The following is a 24732-nucleotide window of genomic DNA, read 5'->3' on the forward strand; positions in this document are numbered from 1 at the left end:
CATTAATGTGTGAAAATGTTTTTTTATTTTATTTTTATTTTTTTAATTGTTTAAGTGTCTTGTTTTGGACCTATTTAATGGATGCAAGATAATAAAAATAAAATGATTAAAATGATATTATTAATAATATTGGTTTTGTCCACGTTTCATTCAAATTGATAAACTGTACTTGATTGCTGTACCAAAGTACCTCTAAGGCAGGGGTGTCCAAACTCGGTCCTGGAGGGCCGGTGTCCTGCTGATTTTAGCTCCAACTTGCTTAAACACACCTGCCAGGAAGTTTTTTTTTTTTTGTAAATCAAGTAAGAGCTTGATTAGCTGGTTTAGGTGTGTTTGATTAGGGCTGGAACTAAACTCTTCAGGACACCGGCCCTCCAGGACCGAGGGTGGACAGTGGACACCCCTGCTTTAAGGCAAGTCATTTAAACTCAGGGACCATGTTTGAAACGCCTCTCGGGCATTCTGTCTGAATGGGGAAACATCAAACTCTCCAACACTGTTTGCCAAGCTTATGATTACATTAAATATTTGGAATCACCAATAAAATTAAGCAACAACTGTCTCATAAGATTAGTTTCTAAACGTTTGAATCAAACAAAATCAGCATTTTTTTCAGGGTGCCCAAGCTAAAGCGTTTGCGCACTTAAACGAAACAAGATCACGACGCCAACCTCATTTATGGCCGCTCTACACATTATCATCCTCAGGATAATGTTTTGTCAGGTCTCGCTGCTCTTCTGAAGTAATTCAAAACTTGCTTTTTGTGGGGCGGTTAAAAAAAATCCTGCTGTCGTGATGTGCGTTTGACAGGATGGACTGTACCTCACATTTATTTCATACAGATTACAAAACCAAAAATCTCGTTTTCAAGTGCACTTGGTTCATTTAAAAGTACAGATTTTAAGCTTTTGTGGATATATTTCGCAAGTATTCGTTGACATTCCAGTGGTCTGAGCTTCTGCCCCAGAGAAGCATCAGTCTATAGTGATCGATGATTGGCTCTTGTACTAGTAGGCGGGGCTTCATTCACCATATTGACTGTTACACTTTTCCCCATTCAAAACTATACAAGTGAAATGTCTTGTGTATTGTAGAGCCTTTGGCTATACTTAAATTGTATTATTATAAAATTTCTGAGTTGTTCAAGTCCCATAGGTTACACCACTGGCCCTGATAAAGCTTGATGCGTCATTTCTTTTCTAAACAATTACACAATGCTGTTTTTCAATCCAGCCCCACAATTGGCAGAATTAGTGTCAGGGTGTCAGTGAAGCTCGCAAAATCTGTTTAAAGACTTGAGTGTCATCCACACCACGCCATGAAAGATTTGCTTGTTCTGTCTAGCCATGATAATTACAATGAAGCAGTGTTTCACGTGAAGAATGACACCATCCCTCGCAGCTGCTTTAGAAAGCCACCATCACTATAGCCTCCACCAGCAGTAGGACTGAAGTCTGATTTTAAACTGTAATTGATATTCTAGCGACACACTCTGAAGTGAGTAGAAGCTGCTTGTTTGCGAGCTCCGCTTGGTTTTGTTGTTCACATTGTGACATCTCAGGGACTAGTGCTATAGATGTTCTGCTGATGAATCCAAGACCAAAGCGCAAACGACCAAATACAAATGTTTGAAGTAAATACTAGAATATTATATTTACCCCCCCACACCCAAAAGCAAGAGCTGCCCTAGATTTGTCTGTCAAAGCTTGAGCATGACTGCAACTTTAACACACACACACACACACACACACACAAAATGGGGACCATCATCGCACATCTGAATTATGTATCACGACCCGCTAATAGGAAGTACTTCCCTCCATTTCAACCGGTTGGAAATTGGCACGGCTGCCCCCTGACTTTTCGATTGGGGTTTTAGAAAAAATCCCAACTGATGCCTTTTCTCCATTCAGAAGATCACACAGAAGCCGGAAGCGTCAGGAAAATACGCTAAAGTGATTTAAACCGGGGATTTAAAATGGATGTCTGACTCTCGCCGTCTTGAAATATGGCAAAAATAAATAAATAAACACACAGAAATGTTACTAACACGCACACCAAAAAGAAACAGAGTTTCTTATTGTAAAACACACATCACAAACTTGCTCTCTCACACACACACAGACACCCGAGGGCAACGAAAACAATAAAAAACATTGGTGTAAACGGAGAAGCTTATAAAAGCTAGAATGGCCATTCCCATAGCTCTCATATACTCGCACACAGACCCATGGTTAAGCCAAAACCCGCAACACCACATTCTCTGGTGCTCTTTGCATAAGTCCTAACCAGCTGGTGGGCAGGGTCTTTCTCTGCAAAGCGTGTTTATGAGAGAGCGGAGATCCGTCGGCTCGATGTGTATGAGTGTGTGTTTCGGGCCCTGTGACTCAGATACCGCAGTGCTACGAGGGAGAGAGAGCGGGCTCCTGTCTTCCTACCTTTGTCACAGCATTCGCATGCTTCGCAAAGACTCGGAGATATCTGAGGTTGCAGGCTAGGTGAAGATCATGAGATGTGTGATATGTTATAACAGTCTCTGCCCTGTCCTACCACCAGTCTGCTTGGCAATACTTCCTTGTGAGTTGCTTTGGAAAGAAAGCATATGCCTTGAGCACAAATGTAATACGATTACAGTCTGGTACACACATATGAACACACACACAAGCAGATGTGTATGTTAATCACCCGCCAAGCAAATGAACATATGCAAATGCTGCCGTGAATATGGTAATTTTGAGTGTAGGGGACGATGTGCCTATGGAAGATCAATGATAGGGACGTTTCGATGACTGCTACTCAAGGTTCATGAATGTCAACGTTAAGGAGCTTTATTGATATGCAGTGTGCTGTGAAAATGCTAATTTGCGATTTAAGAACGCGGTTATGCCCTCATAAATGGCGTCCTATACTGTCTCAGTCCTCACATTTGCATTGGAGACCTGAACGCTGTGATGGAGGTGGAGGTTGGAGGAGGGGGGGACTGTCGCAGCAGCAACAGTTGCCAGGGAAACCTCACCATAGGAACCTGTTGGGACGCTGTGCTAGAGTATGGGTGCGCCAATATGTCGGATGACACGGTGGTGTGCTCACGTGTGGATATTTGTACGTGTTGTGGGCTAACAAGGTTTGACAAACACAGGCACAGGGACCCACAAAGATGGCACCCTGGCTCTGACAGTGTTTGGCACATTAGTGCGAAGGCGTGTTGCTGTGGCAACAGGGTGTTGACATGGCACAGTCGCACTTCTCGGCACTGATAATGGGTGACATTCTGAGAACAGGCATGTATCAGAAACCCGGTCTCTCTTTTTCCTCTCTCTCTCATATCTATTTCTCTGCAGAGAAGAACTCTACCACCAGCCAAATCACATTCTGTCTGCATCTCGGGAGAACTGTCACAAAGCTTACGCTCTAAGGGGTTACATACAGTGGTACCTCAAATACATGAGAAACAGAAAAACTGAACAAATCAATGCCACCAAGTTTCACAATTTCAGTTGCCATTTTGTGTGCCATATATATGTGTGTATATATATTTTTTTTTAAATTTCGAAGTGACTTCTGCTAACAGAACATTTTTCATAATTATAACGTGTAATATTAGCTAATTATAATAACAATAACAATATTACAATTAAGATAACACTTGATTTTGAAAAAGAAACAAAAAGAAACTAGGTAAAAACAAATAATGAAAGACACTTATTATCATAATAGATTTGTTTTAAAAGAGCTCTATAAGTTTCTATAGTTTCATTTATTTGTCCATTTTCGTTTTTTTAAAAAAGCTTTCCAAACTCCAATCTTGCTCACTGAGTGGGTTTTCTCTTACCTTTCAAAAGGTCCTCTGTTCGCTTTTCTCAAACAGTAGTTTCGTCCACATGTCTGGACAAAGTGTTCGCAATAATCCATTTTACCCCTGCAGTATTCACCAGAGTTTGTGTTCTGTTCTGAATCTTGTTAAATCACAATGGCAAAAAAGCAGGGTCCTGGTAAAGTTTCGTCTTGTACAAAACAGGGGACAGGCCATTTAGGGGGCCATTTTAAGGCCCATCTATTTCCGTGTTTGGAGTTGTTGTGGCTTCATAGTGCTTCAAGCAAGTCGTTGTCAGTACGTCCACTGTTATTCCAGCTTTTCTGAGGGGATTATTAGCAGTAGTGACAATCATTTTTACACAATGAAAACAAACATCACCTCTAGGTAAAACAAAGAAACACACCAAATCCGCTATGCTTTTGACACTTGATGTTTTGTCAATAATGATGATAGCAGAGGTAATGTAATGTCAACAAGAGCCTCTTTTTACTCTGATTTCAATAAAAATGTCCCACTAAAATACTCTTTCTCAGAATAGCAGCATGTAGATCAACTTTTACAGTGTTTTTTTCCCTTCATTGCATTACATAGTATCATCATTATTGTCTTCTGTTGATAATGGTGATAACCAATCGACCCAATTTGGATCCTATAGGCCAGTGGATTTAGACAGTATTGTGTATATATAATGCAAATTAAAGTAACCTCTCCTCATTTACCCTGTTAGGTATAGAAAAGGGGAACCTTGTAACACTTATAAAACAAAGCCAAATGATCTGAAATTAAACATATTTTCCACAAATCCATCCCTGTCCCTCAGTCTCCTCAGGATGCCCTTAAGTCCCATGAGGACGTACCAGTTTCAGGCGCATTTTTGTTTTTATGGAGAGAAAGGAGTTTTCAATGACAGAGCTACAGCAGCAGCTGCTAATTCTTCAAAAGCCGTGGCTTTCAGTCAGAAAAAAATGCAAATATTCTTCATAATTTATTTCTCTGAATGAAAATATATTTATATATCATGTATACTTTCATAGTTTATATATTCTTTTAAAATTTGTATAACTTTCACTTGTCTTTTTGCGCTTTAGGTTCTTGTTTGTTTTTCCTCTCTTCCCCTCCACCGTGAAAGCCTTGGAGAAAGGGGAGAGACTGTGTCCGTCATCATCTTGAAACACAAGCCCTCTACACAGTGCTGGTCTACTAATCCATCTTTCCATCATAGTACTACAAAATCGTAATGATGCATTTTGTTATCGGAGTTTCTCTAAACCATCTGCACAAGTGGTCTTCCGTTCTCAACCACTGTCCATATACCTAAGGTTTCCATGTATTTCTATATACACTTCCTACCTAATGGTGCATATGATTTTCATTTTAGTAGCATCTCTGCCTTATTGGTGGAGTTCTGTATGTGATGTGATGTACACACAGGTCTTTTCATCTTCTGAAATATGTCTGTACATATGCGTAGTGATGCTGATGTGCAAAGATTTTGCTTTGGCACAGATTGGTGCAGTTTTGGCACGTAATTATCAATCTTGCATTGCACGAAAAAAACTATCGATTTATATTTTGTTGGCAGGTGTAGTTTTGTTTGCTGATGTTTGATGATCCCCCTTGATGCGTGCGGGGCAGAGTATGGCAAGACTGATTTTAAACTCTGGTTTGGTTGCCTGTGTTCCTTCTAGAAATACTCCCACTCTTTGCCAGCATATGTACTTTGTAGTGATTTCACAGCTGTATTCTTGTGTAGGTAATATTTCATACAATGCTGGGTCTGCCTTTCTCATTACTCCTGAGAACATACCCATAGGGGTTGAACAGCCAATACCCTTCATCTGTTTCTGTCTCCCTGATATTCTTTCTCCATTTCTTATATGCACATTTAACTTTCTCCCCCTCTCCCTTCCTCACTTTCTCAACTTCAGATCTGGGTTTCTTGGACATTCTCCTTGGAGCCACTCTTGAAGAGCAATGGCTCAATCTGTGGGTTCTGCCCTTTACCCATCAGGCCTTTCAGTGACCCGTGGATGCCAAGGGTTGGCAGAGGCATTGGAGAAGGTATGGAGCATGATGTACTTCCTGCAGAGACTGGCACCTGCGTGCAAGAGATGGGTGTCTGGACCTGGGAGCAGGGTGAAGGGTTGTTGTTATTATTTAGGCCTCCACCAAGGCCCAGACCCATCATGTTATTGTTGAAGTGATGGGGCTTGTAGTAATGATTAAGATGGTCTGCTCGTGCAAGGTTGGGGAGGTTGACAATTTCAGGATGGTGCAGCCGCAAACTCTGTCCGCCTCCTCCAGACCCTATTTGGGGTACTGTGGATCCTCCTGAGATGCCGCTGCCACGCAGGCCCGTTCCAGCTCCAATCTCATCTTCAACATTAATGATTTCAATGGCTCGTGCCGGCCCATGATGTTTGTGCAACTGGTGCTGCTTTCTCAGCTTGTAGAACACCACCAACATGACAGCAGCCATGAAGGTAATGGCCACAAAACAACCAATGATGATCTTGGTCGTTTTCATCACGTCATCCAGTCCAGAGGGGTAACTGGGCTCAGAAATGGGGACTGTGAATGTGGGTTTGGTTGCTCGAGGAGAAGACGATGAGCCAAAGATTGAGAGAGAAGAGGCAGTTGTGGGAACAACTTCATGCCAGAGATGCCCAGAAGGGGTCGGACCAGGAATATGGATGAAAGTCTCGTTAAAGGTACGCAAGGCAGAATCTTCCTCTCCTGTAGTCTCCACTGTTTCTACTGTGACTGTGGTGAAGTAGGTGTAGTTGACACTAACGTCTGCTGCGGTCACATTCAGGACAGCAGTTGCCGTAGTGTTCCCAGCTGAGTTGGTCACCATGCAGGTGTATTGTCCAGTGTCACGCAGTGTAACATTGGTGAAATTCAATGTGCCATCATGCAGCACTGAAATCCTGACACGATAGGAGCCATGGGTCATTAGGGTGCCATTTGGTGTGATCCAATTCACAGAGGTCATAGACGTACCAGTGCGACACTTGAGCTCGGCAGCCATGCCCTCCGTTACATTGAGGTCGGTGGGTGGCTCCACAATGACAGGGGCATAGCAAGTGAAATGGCTCTGGTCCAATTCCCCAATGTATTTTCCCTTCAGGTAGGGGGGTGCATGGCATCGTGCACAACAAGTTGTGTTGCTCGGCACAGTTTCTTTTAGCCACCAGCTTAGCCACAGCACATCGCAGTTGCAAACCCATGGGTTGTGGTTAAGGTGCACTCGCTCCAGCTTTTGAAGTGGAGTGAAAAGGTCATGGGGCAAAGAGTGCAGGGAATTGTGAGATAAGTTGAGCTCCTCAAGATTCTTGAGATCATCGAAAGCATTACGCTCAATGACTGACATCTGAGAGTGCATGAGCCATAGCTTGCGCAAAGATTCCAGGCCTTGGAAAGATCCTGGTCTGATGATTTCCAGTCTGTTCCCAGACAACTCTAGCTCCTCCAGTCGCACCAGGGGAGTCAAGTTAGGGATGTCCTTCAGGCCACACATACCCAAGTTCAGGTAGCGCAGATTGATGAGTCCAACAAAGGCTGCGTCAGATATATAATCCAGCTTCTTGAGTTCTCCGAGGTCAAGACGCCGCAGCGAGGGAACGCGGTGAAATGCGTAGCCTGGTAAGGTCTCGATGGGATTGTTTCGTAACCACAGTTCCCGCAGCTTGCTAAGGTACTCAAAAGCTTGCGATGGCACCAGCGTGAGGCGGTTGTCAAACAGTTCCAGAGTGTTGAGGTTTGGAAGGCCATTGAATGCACCAACCTCTATCTGTCGAATCTGGTTCTTGGAGAGCTGGAGGATCTCCAGATGCCGCAAATGCTTGAATGTGTCTGATTTTATCACCTAAGTGAGAAAATTACAGGTACAAGTTTAGGATTAGAGTAATGTGTGATAACTTTGTTCCTGTGAAGGAATAATATCTTAGAAAATATCAAGTCATACACAAGTTGAAAAAAGTACATCAAATACTGACTGTTGTGATTTTCAGATAAAATGTTTTGCAAGTTGTCACTCGTAATGTTTGAAGTAACACACATTAAAGGGATAGTTCACCCAAAAATAAACAATGTCATCGTTTACACAACCTCATGTTGTTCCAAAACCGTATGCTGTTATTTTTAATCCATAAAGCACAAAAGCCAATTTTTGAAAAATCTGTTTCTTTCTGTTCTTGTTAACCATTTCTTCAATGCTTAAAAAATAGGAAGAAAATACAACATTGTAACATCGCATTAAAATGAAGCCATATAACAGCTTTGAGCAAGGAACAGAATATCATTTAAGTTGCTGTTCACGGCAAATCTTCCCCTCCGCTGCAGCACTCAAATGTAATTCGACACATTTGAACTGGCATTTGAACCATGTTCAGTTCTGACAAGCAAGAACGAATTCTGTTTGGTTTTAAACTTGCAGGGCATTGTTGCACGATTCTTGAAAGGGAACATTATGAATAATGAAATAAGTTTTAGTTCTTTTGCAGTCATCATATGGCTTCAGAAGACCTGCAGTACAGCACGGGTTGCTTTACTTTAATGATGTTTTTTTTTTTTGGAACTTAGAGCAAAAGATCAATATCAACTGTATAGAAAATAACTACATGAGGTTTCACCACACAGCTGCATGAGGATTCATGCACACAACATACACCACTTATCATCTTGCATGCATGTCTTTAACAATCAATTTATCAATCAATCAATAAATATTAATATTCAGTTTTATACAATCTCACATTATAATTTGTCCTGTTAATTATTGTCAAAATTATGTTAATTGTTAATGTGACTGTTTTGGTAAAATGAATGTTTGAGATTTCAAGAATATTGGTGTTGCAGTTCTTTCTTAAGCATTACTTTAAAAAAAATCTTATTTCTGACTAATTAACCGCAGAAGCAGATGTCAAAAAAAGCATGTTGTGCTCCTCAAGTGCTTGGCCCTAAAATGACTGTATGTGGCTATTTTGTCAATTGCAATACTCAATACCTAATATTGTCTCCTTGCTAAGAGTGCAGCTCCAGCTACTAGGTCTAGATTTTTTTTTACCAGTTCTCTTTGTTTAGGAGCATCTAAAATAAATTGACAACACACTTTTATTTTAATATTATGTTTAACATATACCATTGCTAAACATTGTCAATTAATTAGTTCATTCATTTTCTTTACACAAAATAAGATAGTTTGAAGAACACTGGTATCCAGAAGCCACTGAAATTTATAGTAGGAAAAAAATATGTATATAATTGGCAACCAGTTTCCAACATTTTTCAAAATATATAAACAGAAGAAATGAGCCTTTGATGGGTTTTGAAACCATCTCAACATAAACATTGTTTTTTGTAACCCTTTAACTGACTGCTTTACCAAATGGTTGACCATATTTTGACTGTTTTAAATAATAACTGTTAAATGACTGTTTAAATAATGGTTTACACCAGTGGTGTAATTCAGCACAGTTTAGCTCCAACTTCCTTTAACACACCTGCCAGGAAGTTTCTAGAGCCAGAAAGATCTTGATTAGCTGGTTCAGGTGTGTTATTTGGGTTTGGAACTAAAATATGCAGGACAACGGCCCTCCAGGACCGAGCTGACACCCCTGGTTTACATAGACAGCATTGTCGTTTTACAAAAAAAAAAAAAAAAAAAACACATTATCCTGTTGCTGTACTACACTTAAATTTGGTTTTACTGTAAAAAAAAACTACAACAACAACACATTAAATGAGAATCTGAAATATTTTATGACATACTTTAAAAAAAAAAAGATTATTTAGTATTCAAAAATGTTTTATTCTGATTATTTTTATGGTCTTACATTATTACACATTTTCAGATTTTTCATAGTACAGGAATTTATTCCAGTACTTTTACCATAAACCCGCATATCTACCATTTGGTAGAGGCTGAAATTTTAGAAATTATGGGATGTGTTGCAAAATACAGCATTGAGTGTGTTAACTAGCGACATTAGGAGTTAAGAAATGCAATCTTTTTTTTTTTCCCTTAATCTTTTTTTCTTCATTTAGCACTTATTTAAACAATGAAACAAATCTATATTTTATTTATTTTATTTATTTATTTAAATGTGTAAAAATTCCAGAAATAAAAAAATTAGGACATCATTTTTAACTAGTATACTAGTTTTAAAGAAACACTCCAGTTTTTTTTATTTTACTTTTTTTATTTTATTTTTTTAGGAAAAAAGGTTCATTTAATTTTGAGATTATAAAAATAATTTAATTTGATCATTTTTTAAAAATTCAGCCGATCTCCAGGTCTGGCAGTAGTACTTTTAGCTTGGCATAACATAAATCATTAAATCGGATTAGACATTAGACCATAAGCATTTGCTCAAAAAAAAAGAAAAAAAAAAAAGAGTTTTGATAATTTTTTCTATTTAAAGCTTGACTATTCTGTAGTTACATTGTGTATTTAGATCAACAGAACATCAACAGTTGTTATTTTCTAAGCCGGGGGTTTCCAAACTACCCCTAAAATAATGCCAGTGACTCGCAACCCCCGAAATTCATCTTGGGTGATTATAAATATACAAATGTTGCACACACAACAATAGGCCTATATAAACACAAGCATATTGACAACACAAAAAGTGCAATAGTCTTAACAACCATATCATTTTTATAGTCAATTATTAATTTGTTTAATTTAATATTAACCTCAACTAAACAGACTGGTGGACACAATGCTTTCAGCACAAGTCTATTCTTGGTTTAATTTTGGAGGCTGCTAATCAGAGATCATTCTCAATGTTCAGTTGTGGCCTGTATTCATTTTGAATGTATTTGATTGCCATAAAGGTGTCAGACAGTTTACCCTGGTGCTATGAAATCAGTCTGCTGCAGCTGATGCTATTGCTTTGTTGTTAATATGACATAAACACAGCGATCCTATTAAAAATAATTTTAAGGCTGATGGGTTTTCATTTGCATATTGTTGTTTTTTTATTATCTGTGGGTTATGGCTAAAATATTGTAGTTTAATAAAATTAAGTTAAATTTTGGAAATCACAAAGCGACCCCCTGTCATTGTCCCGCGACCCCCGCTTTGGGAACCACTGTTCTAGGCTGATATGACAAGGTTATTGCTCCAGAATGAGACTATAGTTTCAAGGCAAACATATTACATGATGTAAGAGTCAAGCTTTAAATGGGAAAATTCTTGAAACTTTTCAGTCATTTGTGAGTGAGATGCTAATGGTAATGATCTGATTTAAAGAATTATGCTAAGCTAAGATTAAAGTGCTCCTGCTTGACCCAGAGAATGGATTTAAAAATGGTAAAACTTTACTGTTTAACTGTAAATGATGAGAGAATTTTTCTGTTTGGGTGAACCATCCCTTCAGTAACCCAACACAATTAGGGCTACATGTGTGAATTTCTCTAATTAGAGATGGAAGCACGTCAACTTCACTTAACCAAAGAACAACAACAACAACAACAAAAAACTGTCAGATTATAATAATGCACTAACCAGGCTGGAAATATAAATAAATAACTGAAAAGACTAGAGAATATTGACACTTCCTAAACAGGACGGGCTTTGAAAGTGTTTGTCTCTGTGCATCTGATGCCGCCAGAACTGCTTTTCTTGGGCAGCGAGAAGCTTCCTCCTGGCCTACTGCCACAATCCCCTCTGTATATGGAGCAGGGGAGGGAGGAGGGTGCTAAACACACAGGGTTGGGGGTGTTGAAGAGGAGGGTGGAAACTGTCAGAGCTGCACTCTTGTGGTAAAATGCTACGGGAGAGAATGAAGCCAAAGAATCTAGGATGCCTTCAGGTATTAAAACATTTTTAGATTTTTAATCATTTCAAGTGGGGCTCGAGGACACAACAAACCAAATCAGAATGTTCAATGCTTAAGTAGAGGCTTGTTGAACAGCATTATTATTATTATTATTATTTTTTTTTTAATAAGCTAGTTTTTGGTTAACACTTTCAGTGTCAGGATTAGCCGGGTATTTACTGTTATCTTCATCTTGAGAATAAATCTAAATCTTCTCACACAAAGTAGGTCATTTTAACACCTGACTCCACACTGAATCCTAAATATTTGAGCAAGGCTGAGCCATTAGCGCTAAGTGTTCAAGCAACATTAGTGAAACTGACAGTCGATAAAGCTAAGAAACAAACAAACACAAGGCTCCAGACTAACAATCGAGAGTACTGGTGCTAGTGGCACCAACATATGATTCAGAAGGGCTGATTGTCATATTAATAATAATATGAATAAAGTTTGTATGGAAGGATTTAGAGTTCTTAAACTGATCTGTAAAAAATGGTAAAAAAAAATCTTATCTTTACATTTATATCTTATACATTTGCAGATCATGATGATGTAATGTACTGTATAACATTTACTACACTGTAAAACCCAACAGAGTGTAGTCAATTTACTAAAAAGTAAATTCTACTCATTTGAAATTAGTTTTGAACTCATTAAAAACCTCATTACTTCAACTTAAATGGCGTAAGTTCACAGTACTCGTATAGATCAGTTTTTTTAACTCAAATGGTTTGTAGCAATCGGTTTCCACAAATGGTTGCCTTAACTTATTGAGTTTTACAGTACTCAACTGGCTTGAGTTCTCCATTTATGGGGTTTTACTGTGCTCAAATTGCTTCATTCACTCATTTGGATTAAGTTCACAGTACTCATTAGGATTAGTTTTTGAACCTCAAAGCTATTGTTTTAATCCGTTTTCTCAAATAGTTTGAGTTACCTTCACATTTTTTACTGTGGTACACTGTAAAACCCAAAAAGTTGTCTAATTTTACGTTTTTCAAACCAAAAGAACTATAAAGACTTTTAGTCTATATAAAATATAGTCTGTATCAAATATAAATGCCAACTAATATGACTTATTAACAGAAGAAATATCTGAAATGTCCATGTCAGCTTCCCTCATTCACTTTAAAATGGCAATGGGGATTCCCCCAAGGGAACAAGGAAAGGGAAGCTCTACAAGTGGAGTGAAACACAGCCACTGTGGCTATGTTAACATGCACCCATTTTCATCAATCTGAACTAATTGAATCTGATTGCAGTCTGTTTGCATGTACTCTAAATGTAATCTGATTACAATATCCTTTTATTTGTGTGTTATATACATTGTTTAAAACTTGTACTGTTTGGATATAGCATAATTTAAAAAACTTGTATTGTTTTTGTATTTTTTAAGCAGGCTACATGTGTCTCTTAGTTTTAATTTCAAAAGTTCGTTCCCCAGACAGGGTGATCTTCATGCACATTAATAAGAAAAGTATTTAATAGTTTATTGTTAGTATAATCTAATAATAATAAAATTAAGTGAATGCAGGACTGAAAGGTGCAACAATTATTGTATACTTAATAAGAAATGACTATATACACTCTTTTGGGTGTTAATTGTTTTTTTCCAAATTTCCTTCATTTCACTTTTTAATTCTAATTTCTAATATGTTACTTCTGCTGTATTAGTTTTGTTTTAATTAAATTATGTATAGGGCTGATTTAAACTTATATTTAGGCTTCAGTGCGCTTCTAAAATACAGTGCTTCATTAAGCAGCCTAATGAAAATATATTGCCTGTGGTGTTAAATGCTTTATCATGCATTTATTAAGATACGTCCAGGCTTACACATTTTAACAGTGCACTTCACATATGTCCTAGAGACCTCTGTATACAATTGAAAAAGTAGTCTAATTCAAGCGTTTACATCAGTGGTCTTAAACTCAATTCCTGGAGGGCTGCAGATCTAGCTTTAGCTTCAACCACCTCCAACTTACATCTGCTTAACAGTCTCTAGTAGTCTTGAACATATTGATTAGTTGGATCAGCTGTGGTTGATTAGGGTTGGAGCAAAACTGCAGCGCTGCAGCCCTCCAGGAATAGAGTTTGAGACCCATGGTTTACGTATTCATTTTTATACTGTTGGATTGGATTAGAAAAGGAATTAACTACTCCTTCAAATACAATAAAATTTTAATTTGGATCAAATTCTGTCGGATCAATTAAGTCGGATGCTTTAAATCACGGGTGCCCAAACTCGGTCCTGGAGGGGTGATGTGCTGCAGATTTTAGCTCCAACTTGCTTCAACACACCTGCACTAGTGTTTCTAGAAAAACTAGTAGGAGCTTAATTAGCCAGCACAGGTGGGTCTGATTGGGGCTGGAACTAAACATTGCAGGACCCCAGCCCCTTAGGACTGAGTTTGGGTACTCCTGCTTTAGAATATGATTACACAGTCAATCTGATTACACATGTATTATTTGTGTTCATGTACACATAACCAGTGTTTCAGATGTTTTCCACAGTGTTGAGGAGAATGGTGGCACTCAAAACCATTTTAGGCTTGTTTCAGAGAGCCCTTTAAATAAATCAAACATACCCTAATGGATGTTTAGTGGTCAGCTAAACTATTTTTCGGTGAATCGCATTTTCTCTAGTTCGTATGGCACTAAAAACTTTTCTGAACTGCTGTTGTTGAAACTAGTGATGGCTGCTTTTGAAGCACTGCATCATGAAGCTTCAAAATCTTTACAAATCTTTTTACGAATCTTTTTTTTTTATCAGATCAGTGGTTCAGAGTATGTATCAAATTGGCAAGGTCATGTGATTTCAGTAAAGGAGGCTTTGTTATGTCATAACTGTTTGAAAAAATGGTTTACGTTTTTTCAATTGTTTTCCACTGGGGTGGGGCAATGCAATCCACTTGTTAAGTTGTGCTATATGAAATACTGTTTCCGTGTCCAAGCTGCTCTTTATTTACATTGCGAAAATATTCATTTATGACCACTTTGTAGTCCTATTACACATTTTAATTTTATATAAAATCATGGTGTACACAACAGTCTCTGGACCTGCTACATCACAAACATCAATATTTTAAAAATTTATAAAATTTATATATCTATATATATAACCCCCTTTGAATCTATATCTATATATATATTTCCCAAATGTTGTTTAACAGAGCAAGGAAATTTTCACACTATGTATAATAATATTTTTTCTTCTGGAGAAAGTCTTATTTGTTTTATTTCGGCTACAATAAAAGCAGTTTTAAATTTTTTAAACACCATTTTAAAGACGAAATTATTATCCCCTTTAAGCTATATTTTTCGATAGTCTACAGAACAAACCATCGTTATCCAATAACTTGCCTAATTACCCTAACCTGCCTAGTTAACCTAATGAACTTAGTAAAGCCTTTAAATGTTACTTTAAGCTGCATAGAAGTGTCTTGAAAAATATCTAGTCAAATATTATTTACTTTCATTCATTCATTCATTCATTCATTCATTCATTCATTCATTTATTCATTCATTCATTCATTCATTCATTCATTCATTCATTCATTCATTTTCTTGTTGGCCTTGTCCCTTTATTAATCTAAGGGTCGCCACAGCAAAATGAACCGCCAACTTATCCAGCAAGTTTTTACCCAGAGAATGCCCTTCCAGCTGCCACCCATCTCAGGGAAATTACTGTCATCATGGCAAAAATAAAAGAAATCAGTTATTAGAAATGAGTTATTAAAACTATTATGATTAGAAATGTGTTAAAAAAAATCTGTAAAACTTTATAATAACTACACACTATAAATCATTTATTAAGCATTCGCATCTAGTGAATTCATTATCTGTTAAGTATTGCATTATTTACAAACCAGTTGTATTTAAGAGAAGTTGGTGGTTTTTAAAGATCATTCAGAATGAGTTAGTAAATGATTAATAAACTATTGAAATCAACATTTATATAACATTTATATAACATTTATATATTTTATTATTCAGGCAATAACTGGTTTGCTTAAATTACTGGTTTGTAAATAATGCAATACTTAATTTAGTAATAAAAAATAAATCATTAACAAAGTATGAAAATACAATTATTAAGCACATTATACATGTGGTTGTAAGTCAAGAATACAGCATTTGTAGCTGCAGTTGTAAACTGCTTACTAACGTTTATTAATGTAGAGTCAATGCTTAACAGATAATGAATTCACTAGATGCGAACGCTCAATAAATGGTTTATAGTGTGTAGTTATTATAAAGTGTTACCAAAAAATCTTCTCTCCAATAAACATAAATTGGGGAAAAAATAAACAGAGGGGCTAATAATTCTGACTTCAACTGTATATTGCAATCATGATTTTCGTTTTATATAAATATGTTATTACCATTTGTTGAGTCTCCCCATACAGTTTGATAAAACGGTTGGACCCGGAAGCCGTTTTGAGTGACGTCACACTTAACAAGCAGATATTATAAAATTTACTTGAATCACAGGGGTTCATTCAGATTGCCCCCCAGTATTGAATTACTAAACAGTTTTTCTATTTTTTTCCAGCTCTCAGATCAGCTTTGAGTTTGTGGACATCTTAATGAGACTTTAATGAATTTTGTCAAATTCAAAGGAATAATAGTATATTTTCTTATGTTGGCCCGTTTTGCAGAGCCCACAATAGAATCGAACAAACATTATAAGTTATATAATAAATTATGAGGTATACTTTCAATTTAAAGTTCACAATTCCAATGCATGTTATGCCTGCATGTTTTGTTGCATTTAAACATATCTGTTGTGTTAGTGAAGTGTTGTTAGTGAGACCAGCAGGGGGTGCTCAACCTGTGGTCTGTGTGGGTCCTAACCCCCAATATATTGATGGGGACACTATGCTGCTCAGTGAGTGCCGTCTTTCAGGTGAGACATTAAACCGAGATCCTGACTCTCTGTGGTCGTTAAAAACCCCAGGATGTCCTTCAAAAAGAGTAGGGGTTTAACCCTGGCATCCTGGTCAAATTTTCCCACTAGCCTATGTCCTTTATGGCCTCCTAACCATCCCCATATAATAATTGGCTTCATCACTCTGTCTCCTCTCCACCAATGGTGTGCAGTCTGGTTCAATATGGTTGCCATTGCATCATCCAGGTGGATGCTGCACACAGGTGGTGGATGAAGAGATTTCCCCATAAAAATGTGTAAAGCGAATTGAGTGACCAGTAAATCACTATATAAATGTAAGGAATTTATTATTATTATTATTATTATTATTATTATTATTATTATTATTATATTGGATATAATAATATTTTCCCATCACTAGTTCAAACAAGTAGCACCATTTCATTACAACCTTTAATGTATCTCATGCGCAACAAAATGTCATCATTTATCAGTTTTGGCATTCAGTAGTTTCGCCAGCATAACAATTTTGTCGTACTAGAAATGTGACCAATTAGTCTGGAGCCCTGAAAAATAAACAACCCCAGCCAAAGTAGACATGGTTTACCTGTATGGTGTTCTCCTGTAGGTTGAGGTATCGTGTGTTGTTCGATATATTGTCGGGCACCTCTTCTAAGTGTTGTCTTGCGCAAATCACTCGACTAGCTTGATTGGAACAGCTGCACACCGCAGGACAGGTGGAGGCGGCCCCCACTGCCTCTTGACCTGGGAGGAGGAGCCGCAACAGCAGCTGGACCAATAAGAGGAGGAGGGGGGAGGGACTAGGAAGGCTGGTCACCGTGGTGATGCGCATGGCAACTGGGTCATGACCCTTCCTTTATTCCAAAGAGGATGATAGGCTTATTCCAGTGTCTTTCGTATGACGTCTCTTTAATAGATGTCACTCCTGCATTTTTTTTTTAGCAGAAATCCTCCATCTCCTTGGTCGGTGGCTTATCTTGTCCTTGCTTATTTTTTTTTTTATATGGATACAATTACATAAGTTGTGTCGCCTTAGCCTTAACAACTCCTCTTCTTTGACAGGCCTCTTTGTGATGAATACATGTTTTACTGCAAAGGAGAAACAAAGAAGAAAGCCATGTTTTGTTACTCTTACAAAGACAGATATTTGAGGTATAATAACATAATTGCAATCAAATGAATGTTCAAGGAAATGAATGCATCAAGTTGGCAGGAACAAAATGGTTTTTAGGGATGCAGAGACTAAAGACGTTTCATATGCAGTGCTACTGTACATTAGAAATGCACGCAGGTTCTCTGTCTGTGCGCGTTAATGATCCTCTTGATATGTGTTCATGCTTTATGTAACCAGCAGACATGCAAAATATCATTTAAGTAGCTGCTGCATGCAAGGGTCAAAACAGGTGAATTGAGTAAACCTGTTGCCTATATATTTCATATCTGCAATAAACATGCATTTAGCTTGTATTAAAACTTATTTTATTCAAAGATTTAGTCCATCTGAGCACAAAATGGGAAAGTTGCATGGCCCTAAAACTTTGCTGTGCTTCTCGCAGTTCAAACTAGTGATGGCTGCGTTTGAAGCACTCCATCAAGAATCTTTACGAATCTTTTATTTTAGATCATTGATTCAGAGTGCGTATCAAATTGGCAAGGTCACGTGATTTCAGTAAAAGAGGCTTTGTTGCATCATAACTGTTTAGGAAATCTTGAAAATGGTTGAAAATCTGTGTAATACCACAAAATCCACATGAATCACATGGGTTTATTTAGATCAGAGGTTCCCAGATTTTTCAGCCTGTGACCCCTAAAATAACAATGCTAGTGATTTCCGACCCCCAAATTCCTCTGAGGTGGTTATAAATATACAAACGTTGTGCACACAATAATAGGCCTATATAAACATGAGCATATTGACAACACACAAAAAATGCAACAGTCTAACAACCATATCATTTTTATAGTCATTTATTAATTTAGTATTAACCTTAACTAAAGAAACTGGGGGAGAAGCAGTGGCGCAGTAGGTAGTGCTGTCGCCTCACAACAAGAAGGTCACTAGGTTGCTGGTTCAAGCCTCGGCTCAGTTGGAGTTTCTATGTGGAGTTTGCATGTTCTCCCTGCGTTCGCGTGGGTTTCCTTTGGGTGCTCCGGTTTCCCCCACAGTCCAAAGACATGTGGTACAGGTGAATTGGGTAGGTTAAATTGTCCGTAGTGTGTGTGAATGTGTGTGTGGATGTTTCACAGAGATGGGTTGCGGCTGGAAGGGCATCCGCTGCGTAAAAACTTGCTGAAAAAGTATAATAAAGGGACTAAGCCAAAAGAGACTGGCGTACACAATGTTTTCAACACAAGTCTATTCTTGGTTTGATTTTGAAGGCCACCAATCAAAGATCATTCTCAATCAGTTGTGGCCTGTATTTATTTTAAATGTATTTGATTGCCATAAAGGTGTTAGAACATTTATCCCGGTGCTATAAATTCAGTCTGCTGATGCTATTGCTGTGTTGTTAATCTAACGCAAACAAACTGATCCTATGAAAAAAAAAAATTTAAAGGCTGATGGATTTTCATTTGCATGTAGTTATTTTTTACTATTAAAAACTACTATTTTTTTGTCTTCTGTGGGTCGTAGCTAAAATATTCATACATACATTTTCTTTTCAGCTTAGTCCCTTTATTAATCAAGGGTCGCCACAGCCGAATGAACCGCCAACTTATCCAGCAATTTTATTTTTCCGCAGCGAATGCCCTTCCAGCCGCAACGCATCACTGGGAAACATCCATTCACACACACACTAAAGTCAGTTTTAGCATACCCAATTCACCTGTACCACATGTCTTCGGACTTGGGGAAACCGGAGCACCCAGAGGAAACACACACGAACACGGGGAGAACATGCAAACTCCACACAGAAACGCCAGCTGGCCCAGCCAAAGCTCTTTCTTGCTGTGAGGCGAACGTACTACCCACTGCGCCACCCAGTTTGGGAACCATTGATTTAGATCGCCCCCAGTGTCAAATCACTTACAGGTTTCATAATTTTTTTCATGATCTTGGATCAGCTTTAAGAGTTTGTGGACATTTTAACAAGACAATGGGCAAATGATTTTGCTTGAATATTTTGATCATTATTTTGTCATTGTGTCTATTTCAGCATCATCCATGAAATGAGACAATCTTCCTACTATAAAAGCATTTTCACCATTAAGTAACTACAGAATTTCAAAGAGAAAAATAAAATGTTTACAGAGGTAAATATCAGAAGACCAATTTTATTATTACAATGGCGAGAGAGGAGACCGCGAGTAATTAAAACGCTCCAACTGCTTAAAAAGCAGAGAACTGAGCACAATTCACTGCTTGTGAGTTTGCTGGACAGTCTTTCACTGACAGGGAAATACATCAGAACCCAGCTAGAAAAAAAATGAAAGCTGAAACTCTCTCTCTCTTTTTCTCACACTCTCTGTGGCCCCTTTGAACTGCTGGCGTGTTTGTAAGATAACATTTTATCGCCTATCTCTGCTGTTATAATGTTACTTGTGGATCCAGACATGAGTATGTCTGCAGTTTGAGATTTTTTCCACAACGTAGCCACCTTTAATGGATCAGCTGATTTAACATACGTGTCCATGTCACTGAACAGCACCAGAGCCGCAATGACCGTTAGAGCCAACGGCAGCATTTTCTGTTGAGCGTGTGACCAATCATAGGCGTTTAAGAACGCTTAAAAAGCAAATGGGATAATATTTATATTAGTTTATTTGCTCTAATTGTTCATGTTGTTCTGTGCATGTACTTTAATTTGACCTGCTCAAAGAAAACACTTTTTTGAATGTATCAAACAAAACTAAAGGTACAATAAATATATCTGACTGCTTGTATTAAATGACAAAAATGTATTACAAATAAAATAAATATAAATGATCAATTTTAACACAAAAATAATTTTGTTTCTAAGTAAAATATCAAACTGTGTATAGAAAGCATTGTCATAGCACTGTGATGCTCCGAGATATCGAGTTGAACCAAATTGATGGAATTGAATTAATAATCGTAACTGAACCGAACTATGAGACCAAAGTAGGTTCACACCCCTAATAAATAATTTATTAATCATTTAATTTATTGGTTAAATAATATGGAATATATATAGTTATGTTTTTTTTCTTTCTATGTAACCAATAATCTGGCAAAAATGTATCAAACTTGTAATGTGTGCTACAAAGCATTTAAGATTTATGCAAGACAGAATGGATCTGGCTACTCACCGTCACCAGATTTACACGCTTGGCTCCCTTGCGCTTTTCTACAATAACACTGCACGTGTGAACTATGGTACTAATCTTTATGTCCATAGGCTTGAGGCTCATGGGGTCTTAGAGCAGCATTAACTGGTGCAGTGTGCTTTGGCTGATGGATGGCTAATTCAAGCCGAACCCCATGCAAGAGGGCTCCGCTCCCTCTCACTGCAGGTTATTTAGACTCCAGTAACCTTATATAAGGGTATCCAATGAGACACGGGCCGTTACTAATGATGATGGTCCTAATTATCGTACTCTGACATGCATGTTCATTTAACACAGGATTTTACAGTCGGTGCAGTGAAAAATAAGAGAGGAAGGAAGACAAGAGATGAAGAGAGAGAGAGAGAGCAGGGCAGAAGGCAGAAGGATGGAGAGATTATTAAACTGATAGATGACTGTACAGCTGCAGGGATAGAAGAGAATCATCAACACTAATAGATGAATACTGAGACTGAGAGCAGGAGAGGAAGAGAGAGAGATCCAAGTGAAATGTGAACGCGGGACAGACAGTAAGGAACAGATATGGAGAGAGGGAAATGTTAAGAGGACGAGATAGCGGGCGAGGAAAGAGAGGAGAGCGAGATACATTAATATTAATAATTTCTCCCAGAGAGAGAAGCATGAGGAAGGCTTAATAGAAAGGGATGAATATGAAACAGACAGAGAGATAGGAGGAGAACAACAGCATAGGTGCATCAAAAACAACAAGAAAGATGGAAGAGATGCAGGAAAGACAACACAAGGGAATGAATATAAAACAGGCAGAGATAGAGAGAGAAGAGATAACCGAACTGGTGTGTGTGTGTGTGTGTGTGTGTGTGTGTGTGTGTGTGTGTGTGTGTGTGTGTGTGTGTGTGTGTGTGTGTGTGTGTGTGTGTGTGTGTGTGTGTGTGTGTGTGTGTGTGTGTGTGTGTGTATATGCGCATGTGGTGGTGATGTGATAAAATTAGTTTGAACAGTCAATGGAATATACATAGAGTTCAATGACAACACACACTTATGCATGTCTGTAAACACACTACATGCCTCGTTCACTAGTAACTGTGCAAGTATTCTTATTCATGTGTACGGGAAAGGTTACGTTTCTGCCAGACAAGTCTGTATGCACATAAATTTGCGTTATTTTATCTTATTTGTTGTTTATTTTTTTAAAGGTCACATTACACTTTAAAAACCAGGCATTACCTAAGACCCTGCAATGAATATGTGTCAGCAGATATGACCTCATATTCTTGTCTTTTCTTTAACACATAGAAATAACATCAAATAATGTTTAAAATATTTACTCCCCTTTATTCCCTTCTTTGTATTGAGTACAATAGTCTACTGGACAAATGTCTTTTAAAATATGAGAGTTTAAAGGTGCTGTATATAAGTTTTGGACTCTTCTGAAGCATAGAAATACCATAAAATGCAGAGATTTAAGAAACATGCCAAGTGAACATTCCTGTTTATCTGAAAAACAATGTCAGATATTCTGCTTTGAAAATGTGAGTTACAAGCCAGAACGTCTGTCTTTGTGTTGGTTCTTTTAACCCGCCCAATGCCACGTCAGCCAATTATATTTTAAAACTCAGGTTGCCTTGAAGGAAAACTGCATGTTTAAGTCAGAAACATTCTCAAAGCATGCGTCTGTTACTAAAATGTGACCTCCGGTGGACAGTAGCAGACTCCGAAATGAGAGACAGATTCAGAGTTCCACATGAGGTAATTAAATAGCAAATAATATAAATATTTCAAGCTTAAACAATAGGTAAGCAGGTTTCATCGTAACTCTGTGCCCTAACAAGACACTATGGCCCCGTTTACATTTCCAGTTAAATGTTAACCAATTTACTTTTTTTTTTTTTTTGCTCATATGTGACAGAGTTAAGAAATGTTCTGACTGTTAAACATTACGTGACAATACAGCTATCATGTGAACAGTGATATCAGATTTATTGAGGCATTCCTTTTTGTACGTCATTAAGCTTGTGACAATGTGGTGGTACTTCTATGCGGTTTAATGATGTAGAAGGAAATGCAAGTGAGGAGACGATAGAGGAACAACAAAAGGAAACATGGAGGAGGAAAGGGATCACAATTTTCTTCCATTAGACCTGAAATCTCTCTTGTACCCACAAATTCCTCTGAATGGTGGAGGACACCATATATAAACCATAGGCGCAAGCTGCGATGATGGCCCTGTCTCTCCTAATCTGTCTCCGCCTTAAAATCATTTTAAAGTTGGGGGAACTTACTCACTAATCTATACTCACTCTATAATCTATACTAATCTATAATCTATACTCACTCATGAAATGGTAAGGTTTATAATCTAATTAATACATATTAAACCTCTTTAACATTTTTAAATGTACATGCTGAATCACTGACATGTGTTTTATTTGAAGGCACAGTTCTCAACCGTTAATTTCAGACAGTTTTTTTTTTTTTTTTTTTTAGGATAGTTTAGGATTATTTACTTGCCCTAAAATTGAGCAAAAACACTGGAAGTTAATAGCTATGCTTTCATGCAAAGATGCAAATTAAACTTGAGCACAATAATAGAATATTGCTTAGGATAAAATCGCCACTTCTTGATAAACAGGTACCAAATATCAAGCTGATGTGGGACTCAGATAAAGAAGCTGAACTGCAATGAACGTAGACTTTTTGACAAAGCAGACACTCAGGACATTTCTGGGAGTAATTCTGACCTACTTTGATGACAGACTTGGCTGAGGGATTTTGAATGGCCAAAACAACATTTAAGAGGTTTTACAGTGTTGTCGGTCTGCTGGTTAGTCCTTTAAAGGCAAAAAAATACAAGAGAAACCAGGCTCAGCTAGGCACGACCATTTTGGCCAAATATCTTGTGTAGTGCAGCTGTCTGGACATTTTTCAAATTGTATGTGCATTTTGGCATTTACATTAAGCATTTTTTTTGTGATATTCCAAAAGGCGTAGAAAAATAAGTGGATGGAAACATAGCTAATGGCCATCTTACCATGGTAGAAAAGCAAGTTTAGTATATCTTGAGGGTGATAAATTTTTTTTTATTTTTGGGTGAGGTGATGTCTTCATTCAAGAGTTCACAGGACATTCTAAAAGTCACAAAGTGGAAATATTTACAAGCAGATGGATGTTAAAATAAAATGAAGTCAACTATTATAAGCTGTTAAAACATTGCTCAATCTTTGCAAATATATTCTTACATAATCTTGCATACAGTACATGCAAGATCCTTTCCCCTCAAAAAAAGAAAAAAAGAAGAAAAGCCAAAAATGTCATCCTTAAAACAAGATATAAAGGGACAGTTCACCCAAAAATAACAATTCTCTCATCATTTGCTCATCATTTTGAATAGAGCTGGAAACCTTTAACCATAGTATTTGTTTTAACTACTGTGGAAGGCAAAGGTTTTAAGCTTTCTTCAAAATACATAATCCTTGTGTTCAACAGACGAAAGAAACTCAGTGCTGGAACCACTTTGGCGTAAATAAAGAGTACATTTTAAATTTTGGGTGGAAAAAAATGCCTTTAAAAAAAAAAACCTTGTATAGGTTTGAGCCACAGTCACAGACCCCATTTACACCTGCACTGTAGGAAATCACGGTTACCTTCATTTTTAAATCTCAATCAAATTAAGTTTATTAAACTTTTATGTTAAACTGACTTAAAACAGCTTGCGTAACTTATACAATCAAGTTAGAACATGATTAACTTAGTTTAATAATTTAAATTAAACTACAGCCATGTCACCCTGCAGCCCAAGACCGGTTACTCACTGAAGCTAAGCAGGGCTGAGCCTGGTCAGTACCTGGATGGGAGACCACTAGGGAACACTAGGTTGCTGTTGGAAGTGGTGTTAGTGAGGCCAGCAGGGGGC

The 24732-nt window shown here is 37.7% G+C and overlaps 1 protein-coding gene across 2 annotated transcripts in view; it reads right to left on the bottom strand.

Annotated features, from left to right (window-relative positions):
* Nucleotides 1-3740: 3740 nt before the first annotated feature.
* The window catches only part of lrrc4ba (leucine rich repeat containing 4Ba), a 63369-nt gene continuing 42377 nt past the window's right edge, over nt 3741-24732 (bottom strand). For both annotated transcript variants that reach the window (XM_068219038.2, XM_021474042.3), the window contains 2 exons: nt 17140-17642; nt 3741-7685 (listed from right to left, as the gene is read on the bottom strand). In XM_068219038.2, the coding sequence (XP_068075139.1) occupies nt 5742-7685; nt 17140-17385 (2190 nt within the window). In that variant the 5' untranslated portion in view covers nt 17386-17642 and the 3' untranslated portion in view covers nt 3741-5741. The remainder of the gene's footprint in view (nt 7686-17139; nt 17643-24732) is intronic.

This window comes from Danio rerio, chromosome 3, assembly GCF_049306965.1.
Source record: "Danio rerio strain Tuebingen ecotype United States chromosome 3, GRCz12tu, whole genome shotgun sequence".
In the NCBI taxonomy this organism is placed as follows: Eukaryota; Metazoa; Chordata; class Actinopteri; order Cypriniformes; family Danionidae; genus Danio; species Danio rerio.